At 38.0% G+C, this 16,795-nt stretch overlaps 1 protein-coding gene across 13 annotated transcripts in view; it reads left to right on the top strand.

The window, feature by feature from the left end:
* Positions 1-16,795, top strand: part of ERG (ETS transcription factor ERG) — a 112,463-nt gene that overhangs the window by 55,621 nt on the left and 40,047 nt on the right. Inside the window, exon 1 of one of the 13 annotated variants that reach the window (XM_053386717.1) lies at positions 8,871-9,025. The exons of 9 other annotated variants lie outside the window; for them this stretch is intronic. In XM_053386717.1, the coding sequence (XP_053242692.1) occupies positions 9,008-9,025 (18 nt within the window). In that variant the 5' untranslated portion in view covers positions 8,871-9,007. Of the gene's footprint in view, positions 1-8,870; positions 9,026-9,168; positions 9,374-9,398; positions 9,424-9,461; positions 10,041-16,795 lie in introns of those variants that run through there. 3 more of the 13 variants (XM_053386725.1, XM_053386724.1, XM_053386718.1) reach the window with 3 other exon arrangements.

Here is a 16,795-nt window from a genome sequence, read left to right as displayed (position 1 = left end):
AATCATACACTGCTTAGAACTAGATGGAGAGGAAGGATGAGAAGTGTAGAACCTTGTAGCAAGTTGTGCTAGGCAAATCCTGTGTGCCTACTGTTTTGCAGAAGCCTGTTATAATGAACTTGCAGATGATCAGTGGCCAAACAGACTTGCCAAGCACATCAAACTGCTTTGTGTTGTGGAAGCTTCTTTGTATTCCATGGTAGATATAAATGATTTTTGGATCACAGCATATGAAGCCATTGGGAGATGTGACAGATCTGAAACTAATAATGAAATCTGAGTAAAAGGAGGGGGGACCTAAATAAGAGGGGTATGAGGAAACAGTCCCCCCCCCTTCTAATGTAGGCTTTGCTCTACTTAGTGCGTACTGCTAGGGCTTTTGCTCTGTGGCTGGGGGGAGGGGACTGGAGAACAGCTTGCATTCATGGCTCTTCACCTTTAAGCTGCAAATAGGAACCAGCTGCAGAAGCCCCTTGCTGGACTGTAATAATTAGGGTACTGCTTCAAAGTGGTACTTGAAGATGTAGTTTCACTTTACTGCAAAGTAATTGTTTTCTAAAGCTAGCTCAGTATTTCACAGAGTGGACAGTATGTAAGTGTGTTGCCTGGAATATACACTCCTTTGGAGAGTCAAGTTGAGAAGGAGCAGAAATAAGCCTTCTAGCAGCTCAAATTTAGGTCAAGTAATGTGAATATTTTGTATGTGTGTGTCAGAATTTGTGATGAAATAATCAGGATTGCTGTTTCACTCGTGGTGAAACAGTTGTTAGAATGCTTCATTACGAAAACCATTTGTTGGTGAGCTGGTGTTGAGTAGAGTGCTGAATATGACCAAATGGATTGGACGCTATAAAACCAGCCTTGGGCCAAAATGGTCTACTTTTATTTATTGGAATCAAATAAGCAGATTTGCTATGACTTCATTTTCCATCAAGATTACTAGGTGCAAATGCTACGAAGTTTGGTGCCAGTGTGTGGTCTCCTGTTCAAATAAGTCAAACGTAGAGCTGTTTTTTGTTGCTTCAGCATCAGAACAGGTTGTTGTGACAGAAAATAGTTTTTAACTATTTGTGTTTGGAAAGAGCACTGCTAAGCATACTTGTAGGAAAGAAAATTGGATCTGCATGTTCATTGCATAAGTTCCACAGCACGTGTGAGGGGGAGAGAGAATCATGGTGGCCAAAGGGTGACAGCTTTGAATTATTATGAATGATCTGGATTAGTCCCAGCCTTTCTGGTTCACTAGGATCTATATTCAAATATTTCACATCTGTTTCATGTTTTCAGTCACTAAGAAGTACAAACTGTATACTATCCCAGTATTAGACGTCTGTCTGCTCCTATAAAGAATTTAGCTTGTTTCAAAATAAATGTGGTTTTTCCTGCCCTCCAAATTTGCAGATTAAAGTTATAATCTTATGCAAACGTGGAAGCAAAATAAATTGAATTCATTAAGGTGTTACTTATCTGTAAATATATACATGACCCAATATGTAAACCACACAAATATGAAACAGGCAAACCCAGCCAAGATGGGTATAAAGTATAAAATTATTAGTAATAGTTTTAGTATTAAGTTACTGTTTGATACTCAAACAGTATCAGTAACTTCCATAAAAGATTAAAGGGGACTAGGTCATGGATTGGTGGAAGGAGTCTAGCATGGAGGGATGTGTGTGCTTGAAGTCAAAGACAAAAAAAGGATAGGGGTGCTGACTCAAAACTTCTTTGCCGGGTGTCTAAAGAGCATGGGTAAAATGAGAGAGCCTGCCATTTGCATATAGAAGGTCCCATATTCACTCCTCCACAATATTTAGATATGGCTGGGAAAGAGTCCTGTCTGAGACCCTGTAGTGACAACACTGAGCAAGATGGATCTATAATCTGTGTAAGGCAGCCTTTGCTGTTCTGAAAATGCATACAGGGAATTCATTGATCCAGACGGGGCTAGGGGATATGTTGGAAGAAGCCCGTACAGGTTGACTGGGTGGATGGAAGGCAATATTTAGTTTAGCAGAGCAAGCTGAGGGCAAACAATGGAGTCAAATGCTGTTGTGAAATAAGGGAGAATTTATATTCTCAGCCTGTTCCAGTGGCCTAATCACTTCAACTAAATCTTTCATTTTAGAAGAACACTGAGCACCATCTAGTGACTAAAACACATATTCACATTCAGCTCTGCAGATTTCAAATTGGCTCAGATTCGGATAATTTCCATTTGAAAATACTTGCCATCTTTCTTCACTGTTATGATATACAGACTGTGAAGCTAATCATATTTACTTGTAAGTAAGCACACCAGAAATTACCTTGAAACAGACACATTTAAACGGTTCTATTGCTCAGATTTTAAACTTATTAAAACTTATTTATGAAGATAACTAGAAGAAAGTTCTTTTTAAAATTTATTTCTTTAGTATCACAGCGAATTATAAATTATGATACAGTACTTTTCTGTTTTAAAAAAGCCCATTTCTTTAGAATCAAAGAAAAGGGCAGAGGATTAATAACCATGATAATTCACAAAAGTAGCATTATGAAAATAGAGATCCTTTTACTTGAATACAGTGTAGTTAAGCTGAAGGATTAACCCTGACTTCTTTCCAAAACTAGTAATGTTAAATTTACTTTAACTAACATAATATAGCTTCAATTAGTTATTAGTAGAGCTTAACAGTAGTTTTTACTGTTTAATTAAACTTCACTTGAACTCTTCTTAGGCAACATTTTCAGCTTGGGGTTCCCAGATGCTGTTAGACTACACAGGATCTTGTAATCTCTGACCATTGGCTAAAGTAGATGATGGGAGTTGTAATCCAACAACATCTGGGGAACCAGAGTTGAAGAACACTGGACTAAACCAACCCCCCTCAACTTCGTCATCTTTCCACCGAGATGTGAGGATTGGACCGTACAATTTTGACATGAGGATTACTCCTCTGTGGAAATACTAAGGAGGAAGCAGTAGGAAAAGGTTACCTTGTATTAACGATAAACCCTCAGGAAGAACCTGGAATATGACTGTGTTTGTGAGAACAGCTATACTAGACCTTAAAACTGTCTAGAAACCACCAAGTGTTTAAGTGGCAGAAGAATCTGACATGTTTGGGGAATAAGCTTGAGGAAAAGAATGGTCTAACTTAGGTATCCTCAAACTCGGCCCTACAAATGTTTTGGGACTACAACTCCCATCACCCCTAGCTAACAGGACCAGTGGTCAGGGATGATGGGGTCTAACTACAAGACAGTATCCAAAGTATGCAAAGAGGCCAACTCTCGTGAAGCGGGTTGGACTTGGTCCAACCATGCACATTCTATTCTACCAGCATTGGGCAGTGGAATCATGAAGTAATCCTGGCCCTACTGCCATGCTAACTTCTACCCTGCCTGCTACAGTCAATAAAATTTGGCCTGATTTCATCCCAACACTCAGTGTCCTTTCTGTTCCTTTGCTGCTCTTCTGGGTCACATAATGCACCAACCAGGGGAAAGATGCAATTACCGTACATATATTTAGCTCGACAGATATGTAAAAAGCCCAGTAGAACTTGTAATATATACACTGCTTTTGTTTTGTTTCATTTTTGCTGTATTTAACCCCCCAAAAAAGTATATGAGTGGTCACTTGTATTCTGGCAAAGTATTATAAACATATGCTTTTACTGACATAAAATTAATACCTCCTAAGAAAAAATCCCAATAACAGTTTTAATTTTTTTAAAATTAAAAAAAACCCTAAATCGTCTCCAGGGGTCTCCACATCTCCTGGAAACATTTGAATCTAAACATGCCTTTTCCCTTTAGCAATCTGTCACTAATTGCTTAAAGTCATTTATAAATGGAACTTTGAAAGCATAAACATTTACATTTTTATTTTTAAAAGAATAACACTTTGCTCTTTAAAACTGAATGTATAACTGCTGTACTTTTTTTAAAAAAAGTTTAATCTCTGAAACATAATCATAAAAAGAAAGGAAAAGACATCTCTGTTTCCTGGCTGGGCTTGAAACTTGATTAGAAAGTGTTAAGTACAGAATTAAAATAATGTAGAATAGGTTAAAAACAGACCGTGTTTTGCAAGAGGGATTCAGGTGCATGCCAGAATTTTAGCCATAAACAAAGTGGATTAAAGCACTCTGTAACACTAGCACAACAAATTACTTTAAAGTAAGTTGATTTTTTGCGGTTAAGAATGTGACAGGAAAATCCACTGAAAAATGTGGCATGAAAGAATAACCCTTCAAGCAAATGAGGACAAATGCTAATTGTCGCAAGCAAATAAGAACAAATGGTTAATAAAAACCTGGTACTATCTAACCTTCACATAGGGATGGAAGGATCTGTCAATTTTGGTTTTCTCAATTTCTCATGTTTCCAGTCTTAAATTCAGTTCTCCACATTTCAGCAGCCATTTGTAATTCATTTTTTTAAAAGAAAATCCTCATGAAAATTCACCAGCATTTTAGTGCAAATTTCTCTTAAGTGTCCTGACTCCCATTCATGGTTGCACCACCACCATCATTACTATTACTATTAATATTAATTAATTGGACTATTGGCTGGATTATTGCCAACATCATTATTCCAGAAGTCACTAAATTGCCCAAACATAGGTTACAATGTATGCAATCAGCGGTTATGTCAGATCTCCAAGATACAAGATACAAGGTATAAGCCCAGACATTATCCTAACAGCTGACATGCCCCCTGAACTCTCCTTCTGAAGACCAGGACAGTCAAAGTCATTCGTGCAGTTGGTGTCCCGAGCCTTGAACTGGGCAATCAAGCCCAGTGAGAAAGCTGGATTTGCTTGCACTGGCACAGCCAGCATTCCATCCTTGGAGACAGGGTAGAGTTGATATGGCTGACTCACTGTCCAATCTCGCCTGAGATAACTCCCTAGTGGTGGGGAATGCATCAATAATGGGAAGTGGTGGTGAAGTAATGTCAGGCAGATTGTGCTTGGGCTGTCCAACAGCACTGAGGAGAGACTTCCTCCTCATTTTATACACCTCTATCAAACCCACACACCCAACTTGTCTTTACTCTAAATTAAAAAGTCCCAAATGCTTCAACACTTACTCATTTGGGTTTCCCCTTTTCTATACCTTTTCCAACTCTACAATATCATTTTGGAGGTGAAGCAATTAGAACTGTACGCAGAGAAAAGAGCTCATGTGGTGGTTTAATGAAGAAACATAGGAATGGGGAGCAGGGTTCAATGGTTCAAGGCAATTTTAAAGGATTTTTTGTGATTTCCCCCCTCTCTTGTGCAGCACCCCGCCGCCATTATTCTGGAGGATTCCCAAAGATGTGAAGCTCACATCTGTCATCATTCCATTGCATCAGTGGAGGGACAGCAATTGGCTACAACTCTCTCTCTTTTTTTCTGGTTTCTAAAAATATGCTTTTTTTGTTTTGTGCTTTAAAATATTCAATTCTAAAAAAATTAAAATCAGTTATATTAGCTTTGTCAGATACTTTATTTAGAAGTGGAAGGGTGGATACATATCCTGAGAAAATAAATGCATTTCAACAGTAGATACTTTTAAAATATTAAACAATATTTAAACAAACCTCTTAGGAATTCTATGTTACTCTGTACCTAAAACAATGAGGAGATTCCACTTGAGACTGAAGAGTAAGAATGCATGTTTTTGTTGTTGTAAATATTATGTTAGATAATCTTCATCTACAAAACTGGAATGGAATTTTTATGTTTTATCTTTAGAGCACAAAAAGTTTCTTTTGAGTTTGGTGAAATTGTCTCAGGTCAAGTATTGTACAATGTTTTGAACTGGGTTTTCTTACCCATTGTTTAGAGATGAAAAGGGTGGAAAATAAACAAACTCCAAGAAATAACATTGTTCCTCATTCTTCCACTTTCTTACTCATCACAGTGAAAACAGTTATTATTCTACCTTTTAACTGTTTACAGTTTTCTTGATTTTTTCATAAATTGGTAATGTTTACGTTTGACTTCTTTGAGTTATCTAATTCGGTGAAGCTCAGAATCTGTTAAAAAGAAAAAAACAGGAAATTTTTAAACTTCTTATATAGGAAGCATGATCGAAAATACAAATTATGTATGAATTTCAAATATTTGGGACTGACACATTTTTTAAAAAATCTAAATGCTTGTCTCCATTCCAAATAGTTTGACAGATAATGTATACATTGTATACACTTTTCTTTACTTAAACTCTTTTTTGTGTTGCCTTAAAACATGGGTTATTTTGTCATTCTAATTCTTTAGCACCATTTCCTTTCAAAGCAGCAAATGGATTCTCAATAAACTATAGAGGCTACTATGAAGGATGGCTACTATGGGTGAAGTCTGGCTTCGCTCAGGTCTGCCTCCAACTTATTTAAACCGGCTGCACTTGCATTCAGCAGCACAGTCCCACCTGCCCCACCCTGTATGTTTTCACCCTGCCTGAAGGTAAGCAGGCACTGTGTGTATGTGACCTTGCTGTGGAGTTACTTAGTCACTGTATTCGGGGCCAGGGAAGAATTTGCCTGCATGCATGGGGATCTGCCTACCACTTTATAGCAACTGTCACAACTTGCTAGTGGAAAAAAAGGCATTGAGTTGGGCACTTTGTCTAAGCGATGTAGTTGGGAAGGAGCCCTACCCCACTATTGATAATCAAAGTATCAGGGCACCCCAGTAAAGGGGTCCAGGGGGAAGGTGTCTGTCTGAATGCCCAGACAGGCGCTAATGGGCCATAGAACTCCCCAAATGGCATACTGGAGGGATTGCCCTATTATTATTTATTATTATTATTACTCTCCTGCCAACCTAACAGTTCGAAAGCACGTCAAAGTGCAAGTAGATAAATAGGGACCGCTCCGGCGGGAAGGTAAATGGTGTTTCCGTGCGCTGCTCTGGTTCATGAGAAGCGGTTTAGTCATGCTGGCCACATGACCCGGAAGCTGTTTGCGGACAAACGCCAGTTCCCTCGGCCTATAGAGTGAAATGAGCGCGCAACTCCAGAGTCGGTCACGACTGGACCTAATGGTCAGGGGTCCCTTTACCTTTATTATTATTATTAATTGAATTTATATACTGCCCTATACCCAGAGGTCTCAGGGCAGTTCACAGAAAAGATCAACATTAAACCCACAATATATATATAATCAAAATAAAAACAACAACCTAATAACACGCCTGCCCCCCCCCCCAAAGAGCCACATTTTAAAAGGGCATATTTGATGTGTGTAATGGAGGGATCCATAACCCACAATTGACCCTGATGAAATATCCAGCCAGCAATCCGGCTGGTTGATGCAGGATGCATACCTAGTGCCTATACCAAAGCCTACTGACATCTGTAATCAATAAAGTTGTGGTCATTTCAATCCCAAGGTGTGTTCTCATCATTTTTTTACTGCTTCCTGCATCTCAGGTCCAGCAACCTTAGGCTTACTGCGCCTGGGTCTCCAATGCCATGTTCATGCTAATGAAGGAAAAGGCAAGCAAAATTAAGTTTCTTCTATCTAGAATACGCAGCTTGTACCTATGTTAATATCTTAGTGTGGATCATTATTTTCACACGGAAAGAATTCTGTTATACCTTTCACTGTGAGGACAGCTCCTTTGTAGCTGCCTATGGTGGCCATGTGTCCCACTTTATAGATGGCAGTCCTCTATTTGAAGACATCCTCTATTTGAAGGGCTGTTTGGTACAAGTCTGGCTTAACGATAAAGACGCACAAGAAAGCCCTGAAGCTACCCATTAACATCTGTGTAGATAGATTAGCATATGCAAACCTGTAGTTTCTATTTTGGTGAGGTGATACATTTCCTCTTTTTCTTTTTGATGATGCAGAAGTGGGAGCAAACATGCACAGCATGTACTGACACAAGTGTCTGGCATTCAGGATACATTTAGGCTCTCTGAATCAGACCGGTGTACACAAAGTGGGTAATGTGTGAGAGAGGTGGAGCCAGCATTCTTCCCCCCCCCCCGCCTCATGGGAAAGTTTGATTATGATGATGCATGCGAGACAGAAGATCCAGTGCGCAGCACTGCTATTCATCAAATACTGGGACACAATCAAGTTGTCCAACTATGGTACATAAGCATTTGAATGGTTAGTACAATTTCCCTTCTGTAACATTGCCCCACCCCATCCCCATTCATACATTTTCCTGACATGAGGCCAGCTTTATTGAAAATAAGCCTATTAAAACAGATCTGGAAGGCTATAAACAGACAATAGGTATTGAGTTCACCACTACAGCGGCCAAAGGGAGCTGCTTCAGGGTGAGCTGAAAGCAGAGGCTGTAGTGAGTTCAAATTCTCCCATCCGTGGACTTCCATTCTTCCCCTTTTCAAGGGAAAGGGTCACAGTGGTAAAGGGCATGCTTTGCGCAAAACAGGTCTCAGGTTCAGTCCATCACATCTGAAGTTAAAAGAATTTGGTAGCAGCAACTCTGAAGAGCTGCTGCCGTTTGGACGAGATGGACAGACAGTTTGACCTGGTATGAAGACACTTTGTTCTGTAACAGAAAAGTTCGGTGTTGTTGGTATGCTTCCGTCCTCTGACATTAGTAGGGTTGCAGCAATTTACCCCGAACCTAAATTTGGCCCTAAATCTTTAATGCCCTGGGGAGCCCCATATCAAATTTGGCCCAGTTCATGCGACATCTGCATCCTGCTTCAGTGTGGCACACCATATTTACTGCACATCATATCACACCTGCTGACACTGTCATAGCCAATTGACATTTATAAAAAAAAAAAAATCTTGTAGCTGCATATCGTCAAGAAAAACAACATTGTTTTAGGACCTCTTATCTCTTAGCTCCCAAATATCCTGTTTCTTCAAACTGCAGTAGCCAGGACCAATAGAAACCTCTTCCTGCCACTGGCTGACTTCATTTCCCAGAGTTAGCACAATCTCATCCGCTCTAAATAACTTCATCAAAACTCCTTTCTGGTCAGAGTGAAGCAATAATTATTATTGGTAATTATTAGCGATCAATAACCTAGATCACATTATGGCGAGTACTATTAAGGTAAGAAAGTGAATGCCTTTTTATTAGACTTTTTTCAGAATTGTTTTTTTTTTAAATTTCCTTTCTAAACACCAGTAAGGTAGAATTGGGCAACACCCCCGCAGCCACAATAGAGGACAAGTAGATTTCCTTTGTACTGCCTAGTAAATTTCCTTTTTCCTACTCCCTGTCCACAAGCCTTAAAAACTTGAAACTCAGAAAAACTTGGGTGTTTTTTTTAAATTCACCATTCCGTGCTCTGGATTATACTTGCAAAGCCCTATTGTGGGAAGAGCTTCTGAATTTTCTTGTTGTCTTCGTTTTTAAAACAAATTTTGGATATGTATCTGATTTGGACCTTGGACTGCTGTAAGGGAACGGGGCAGTGATTGTTGAGAAATTAAGTGATATGTTTTCAGGTGCTTTTAAACATTTCCTTTATTTATATGGAAGCAAACATATTTAAATAGAAATTTAAATTTTGCTCCCATTTGGGTATTGTTGATTTTGTTTTATAGACATCTAATATTCAGCAGCTTTGTCAAATGTCACTGAAATAATGATAGCAATTTAGTTAACTTTTTAGAATGCCTTTTTGGTTGTTGTTGTTTGAAGGTAATAAAAATTTGTTGAGGTTTATGACTTCAGCCTGAGCATTATTCTTAGCTACTTTTAGAACAAACTGTGCAAGGTGACAGTTTTGTGGAGGTTTCAATTATTTTGTTGTACATATAAATAAGCAGTTTGTGCCGCTGTAGTAAGAAGTTTTGTAGCTCATGCTACATATTTGACAATAAGCTAATTGCGGAAGAAACACGCCCTGTGTAATTAACAACCTGATGACAATGGTATAGGATTTATATTAATGAACTCTCTTTATATGCCTACATACAGAGATCCACTATTTCATTCACAGCATTAACTTTCTTTATACTTTTCTGAGGCTTTACATAATATATTAGCAACCAAACCAGAATAAACAGCACAACCCTAACCATGCCTACTCCTTCTGAATTCAATGGAGTTTTACTCCCAGGTAAGTGGGACTAGGGCTGCAGCTTTAGTAATTTAAACTGGTGTTTGGTTTCACAATAATGACTGTTTTACTTGGTTTGTTATTATTTATTAAATGTTTTGTATCCCCAAGTACTGAAAATACTTTCATGGAGATAATATTAATTGTGGGGTTTGTTTTCATGATTCTGCATAGAGATCAAAATTCAAATTTGCTTTGCATTGATGCATTGAAAATTAAACGTGTAGAACCCATATAGCAAAAGATGAAAAATTCAACTATATCAACCTTGTTGTGAGCATCAAGCTTGAAATGAAGATCTTAAGTCTTTTGGGATTAGATTTACAGATGCATAGTTTGATCATGTCAAGACAAACAACTAGCTACAGATGGGATCTTTGATTGGGTCAACTTGTTTAAACTAAAAATAGCTTGTCAAGTCTGTTTACTGTCTCTACATTGTTGTTGCTTTAAAAAAACAACCACAATACACTAGTGAGTATTGTGTTTAAAGTTGATGACATACTTACATGTCTTTTGGCATTCAATTTGCACTTGCTAGCTCCTATTAGTACTATATAGGACCAAACATGTTAACAATTAATCTAACTGTGCAATTGGCATTTTATTAGTCAGTACTTCTGCAAGTGTACTGTCGCATGGTTCCTTTTCTTTTTTTCTTTCTTTCTTTCTTTCTTTCTTTCTTTCTTTCTTTCTTTCAACTATGGAGTTCAATACCTTAGAGAGGAAAAGTTCTTAATCCCTCAGTAAACATTTTATTTACAGCTGAAATTGCATGTAAAATTACACATATATGTGTGTTTTGGTTTTACTGATGGTGATGGGACTATGAGGAGAATTAAATGCATTTCTGTGGGTTCAAAATTAATCTGTACTGTAAGAAGTATAATAAGCTATATTCTCAGTTTATAGGCATTGTTGTGTGGTTGTTGTTTTGCAAGATAACCTGATGATTATTGCTTCTAAGAAAAGATGAGAATTCTAGTCAAATTGCATTTAAAAAATACAATTTGATCTGTGTCCCAAGAAGTATGGGTATCCCAATGAATACCACTGTGAGGTTAGCCTCTATTTACACTAATCTTACCTCAAAAACAAAATCAGTGTGTGTCGTGGTATTGCTTAATAGGCATTTTAAAAAGCCCATTTCAGCATCTAATGCTCTATGTAGTCCTAGACACTACAGTGTCAATATGACATAAAAATAATAAACATTGGCTTTATTAGTCAATATTGACATCAATTTATATAGGCATGCAAGCACATACATCATGCTTTAAATATGTGCAACCAGACTTTGTCATATGCGCATAAAATAAATTAAGTGCTGAACCACGGATCCTGGACTAGTTTCATCCATTTCCACCAGGCTTTAGTGGGACTTTTTGCAAACAGTTTGCAAACTGCAGTCTTGCTAACATAATCACTACAGCCATAAAGCCTGGAGTGGGAGTCATATGTATTTAGTGTTTTTGAAGAATATTAACCCCAGTTGCTTTTAATAAGAGTGCAAACTGCTTTGTAGCAGAAGATTATGAGATGGTAATAGTTTTGTGGCAGGGATGTTTTGCTATAATTCAGTATAATGCATGGATTGCACCCCTATTCCATTTATTATATCTTATTCCCGTATCCTTATTTAGATCAATTGGATGTTCTCATTGCCATCTTTACAAGCCAATTTAAAATGTTGGTACAATTGGGGCAGTTTTTGTCTGGTTATCAAACTGGGAAGCTTACAGGCCCTTTTGTTATTCTAACACTAATTGCAAGCAGAAGATTAGTATAGTGTACAGATGGCATATATAAACCCAGTGACTGTAGACACCTTATAATCTGTAAAAGGAACAGAAAGTAATACACATCAAGCTTTCATTTTCGTTTAGCATAGAAGTCAATATTGCTAGCTGATTAGAGTAAAAATAATTATCCTGATGTTTCTTTTTCCTTATTCAAAAATGGTGGGATAAAGGTTTAAAAAAATGCCTGCCTTCAATTTTTTCATCAGCAGGCTGTGCTACCTTGATTCCCTTGGCTTTATTACAAAACTGTATTTACAGTTTTGTAATAAAACATATTTTAATGAGTACTGCATTTTCTGAAATGGCATACTGCATACATTTGTGGCTAGCTTTCTCAGTTTAAGCCACCCAATATACCTTGGACCATGTCAATAGCCAGCTTTTAAATGCTAGTTTCCTTTTTTGTGGTTGGTTAGGACACTCTGCTATTTGAGATAAAATGTCTATGTATTTAGAAAAGTAATGTTTGAGGTTTCAATAGTCGCTAGAGTTATCTAATTTGATTTCTGCATAATTCCTTTGCTGACAATATCAGTTTATGTAATTCAATCTCAATTACAATAGCAACATTTGTTTATTTCTAGTATAAAAAAGAATGTCCTTTATTTCTTAGATTATATAGCTAATTCAATTAAGGAAAATCGGCCCATTCAGAGAATGGAAAACATTTCTATGAGAAGGTAGGTTTGATTACAATGCAATAGAAGTCAGCAGTATGCAATTCTTTTTGTTTCTCATCCCTTATTTTTGCTAACATCATTGTAGACCGTTTGCATGAAAACCGGAATAAAAGGTTTTCACTCCTTTGCTGTGTAACTTGTCAGATAGCTTATGCATATCCTTAACTCTCATCTGGTAAATGGCAGTCCACTTAAAATGCATGAACACAATGGAGAAATAGCTAGTAAAGCTTAAGTGTCAATGAAATATATGGGACTGAGGCACATGGTTAAGAGGCATGTCTTTTTAATGTTCTCTGTACTGTACCACTTGCTAAGGTCTTGGACACCCTGGAACTAATGAGCCTTTGTGATGCAAATAAGTATAATAAGAATTTTGCTTCATTTAGTTTAACAGTTTGCTTTGACATTGTGGCAATCCATAGTATGGTCCTGAGTTCTTTTTAAAATAAGTATCAGGACCATAATTGTTTCTCCCTTAGAGATAAAAAAAGCAATCAATAATGCACTTGAATCAGGGCTGGATTTAGGTTTGATGAGGCTCTAAGCTACTGAAGGTAATGGGGCCCTTTATATGTCCAGCTGTCCTTTGTCAACAACAAATTGCCACTGCTTTTTTGTGTTGAATATATGTTATATGGTAATTTATGGACCTAATAGGTATCTAAAGCCATTTACACATAACAAAATATGAATTTTATCAAAGTAATTATTGAACTGAAATACAATTAAGAAGAAGTATATTAATAGTGAAATACAATTAAGAAGTAGTATAATAATACTGAAATAATTATTAACCTCTAACTTTAAAAAAATCCCTTTACATTTTTGGGGGGCCCCCAAGAGAGTGGGGCCCTAAGCTATAGCTTGTTTAGCTTATACGTAAATCCTGCACTGCACTTGATGTATGTAGCAGGAATGAATTTTATTTATAGCGTACTAAATCTTAACTCTTTTTAAGGCACTCTTAGCCAGTGTTCCATAAGCACATGAGGAGGGGAAGTGGGATGAATGCCCCAGCTCTAGATCGCTGTTCTCATTGCCTCTCAACTTTGGAAGGAGACTATGTGCAACAGGGGGGTTTTGTATTGGACAAGGCACTCCTCATTCCAAAAATCTGGGAAATCAGGGTCCCGGAACATGTAGTGAGCCTCCATGGACACAAAATGATCCCTGGTACAAAGGTTTGCATTCCATGACTTGGAAGGTGAGGAGGACAGGCATGGTGGGAAATAGAGTTAGCTTGCTCATCTCCACTTCTAGACTCATATCTTTGCTGAACACCCAATAACAAAGCCTAAGAGGGCTTATTCTTGATTAGACTGAGGATGAATTTGATCCAGATATTTGGCTTTCAGGCAAATGAGAGTCTCCAAGTACAGAGCAGATGATAAAAAATGCCTAGTGCTTGGTTTATTTTCCAATAGCGTGATATTTACACAGAATGCTGTTTAAGAGGTGTGTGAGATTCAATGAGATTTAGCAAACACAGGATTAAATTTACCAATCAGGGAAGAGATGTGGGTCTGAAAAGCAATGCAAGGGCTCTAAAAATGTTGAGGAAAATAATACTTCTAAAAAACTATAAACATACCAATGTTGGATTGTACAAAACTACAATCCAATGTTGAATCTCTTACAAATAAACATGAATGATGAACAGAGTCAAGCAGATGAATCCAAACTCCCGATCCGGCATGCTGGAGGAAGATCGGATGGAACAGAGGAGTACTTCAGCCCTGCCTCCTCACTCTGGGTGGCTTTCCAGTAGCTAGACTGTGTGCATGTTGCAGAAGTGCTGTTTTCTCTGTTAATAAACCAGACCTGAATTTTTAAGGGGGGAAATACATTTGTTGGTTTGTTTGTTTGTTTACTTGTAAAGATGGCATTTATTGTGCTCTCAAGAACCATTTTTAGAGCAAGTTTCTCCTTCCTTGCTACCTAGCTAGCTAATTTAACAAGTCTCCACCTGTACTAGATGACATTTTTATTATTTATTTCACAAAATTTATATACTTGGTTGTAAAAATAAAAAAATCCTCAAAGCAGTTTGCAACAGCATATAATCAGCACAGCTTAAAACAGACAACAAACTATTCCCACAACAGCCCCTGGAGTGCTATGATGGTAGAAAACTACCCTCCCCCCGCCCCACCACTATTTAGTGTTTCATCCTGAGGTCAGCTCAGGTGAGTGACAAGTGGAAGGGTCTGTATTTGTTATAGAGACTTAACTAGAACATGCCCCGATTTTATTAGGCAACATCGTGATGGAGTGAATTCCTAAAGCATTGTGGTGGATTACTTTCTCCCTAGCAGGGCTACTATGCCTTTGAAAGCTGTGTAACAGGCAGCAGAGTGCCAGGCAAAGCTTTACTCATCACTACATTCTCCAGCTGGGCATGAGTACAACTTTTCTGCTACGGAAAGAGCTCTCTATTCCATAGGACTTGTCTTGGGACAAAAATATGGCAGTTCCACATAGGAATAGATGGTTTCCCACTAGTCCCTGCTGCTAGAAGACTTGCTGGTGGTCTAGTGGGTGAGGTACACCCTGTGCCTCTCTTAGTGCTGCAGAGTTGACCAAATGCCAGTGGATAGCAGCTGCAACAGATGGTTCCTGTGACTACATGTTTATTAGGGGTTGGTGAGTGAATATTTGAGAAAGGTACTGCTACCTAGGCGCTTTCTCATTCTGCATGTCTTCAACCAGGCCTTTGGCTGATTGACATCCGATGCCCTTTTAAATGTATTGTGGAAGAGTGAGGTTATTGGTTTGTTTCTGTTCTTATTTCTGTTGTGTATTTTGTGTTTTTCATTTTGTAATTTTATGTTGTGAACCACCCTGAGATCTAGAGGAATAGGGTGGTATACAAATTTAATTCCAGCTCCTCACTCTTCCATTGGATGTGCAATCAACTGATGTTTGCATTGTGTGTAAACCTCTGAGGCCAAGAACCTGTAAGAGTTAAGAACATAGGAAGAGCTGCTGCTGGATCAGTCCAAAGGACATTCTAAAGCAGCATTCTGTTCTCACAGTGGCTAAGCCCAAAGCAAGACATTGGTGAAATAGGCCTCTGCTCAGAAGAGAAGTATTACTCATCTACATTGGTTTCTCTGGTTATTGTGCTTAACCTTGTTTAACCAAAGCTCCCTGTCACCAATGTTCTCTAGACACCAGTGCGGAAAGAAAGAAAGTCATGTATGTGCTGTGATCCTATGCTGGCTTCTCAATACTGCTGGATCTATGGCATGATTGGCCACATTGGGATCCCTACTACACTATCACAATTTCACCATGCTCTCATAACTTTGAGTTATGTCAGCATAGGGAGATTTGCATGCTCAATTAGTGTGACTTTAGGATAGAATTGCACCATTAGACAGGTGGACTCATGAGCATGTAGCACATGTCTTGGTTTGCTTTTGTGAGTCATTCAGACCTCTTTGCTCCACAGGAACAAATGGTCCCTGTTTGGGGCTTAAGCAAGTCTGGGTTGCCTGTTTGGTATTAGGGGAGGAAAGAGAGAGCAGAAAAGGACTCATGCATGGATGACCCTACTCTGGATTGTCTTCTCTTCCCATCTCATCCAGAGAGATGAATTTGCAATTCCAGTAAACAATTATTATAGAATGCTGTTCATCCACATTGCTAGTATTTATGTGCATTGATGTAGTTTTGACCTTGGACAATAGAAGATGCCAAAATAAGAAAGGTAATTCCTTACTATGAGTTGAGCTCCAGGTAGCAAGGATTGCATTCTAGTGATTGTTAAAAACATAGCAGGCTCCCCTTACTAACAAACACTCTTTTATATCCTCCTTGTTCCTTGTCATATAATAGATAACATAAAAAATTTCAAAATAGAATTTATATGCAGTGTATAGTCTACACTTCCTACATAACAAGGTGGGAGCAGAACCATAACTATTATATCTAGGGAGCACTAAACTTGTGAACATAACAAAAGTTCTTTCTGAACCATTAGACTCTAAACGTTTCGAGGATGCATAAATCCTTTGTTCCATTTTGGCTGTTTTTCTCTCTCTTTTATTTCAAAATTGGAAAGTTTTTTCTCACTTTTTATTGAATACTTCACTAAAAAAGTTCATTTATATAACAAAAGTTGCAGAAAGGTCCCAGCATTGGAAATTGATGGAAGCTAAATAGGTAACAATTGTTACTACAGAACCAGGACCCAGTATAGCCAATCTTAAACATTCTTAGTTCAATGTCTTATTTCCATGAGAGAATTATGTGCCCTCCTTTCTAA

This window comes from Podarcis raffonei, chromosome 4 (assembly GCF_027172205.1).
Source record: "Podarcis raffonei isolate rPodRaf1 chromosome 4, rPodRaf1.pri, whole genome shotgun sequence".
Taxonomy (NCBI): domain Eukaryota; kingdom Metazoa; phylum Chordata; class Lepidosauria; order Squamata; family Lacertidae; genus Podarcis; species Podarcis raffonei.
This window is presented reverse-complemented; position numbering and strand designations above follow the sequence as displayed.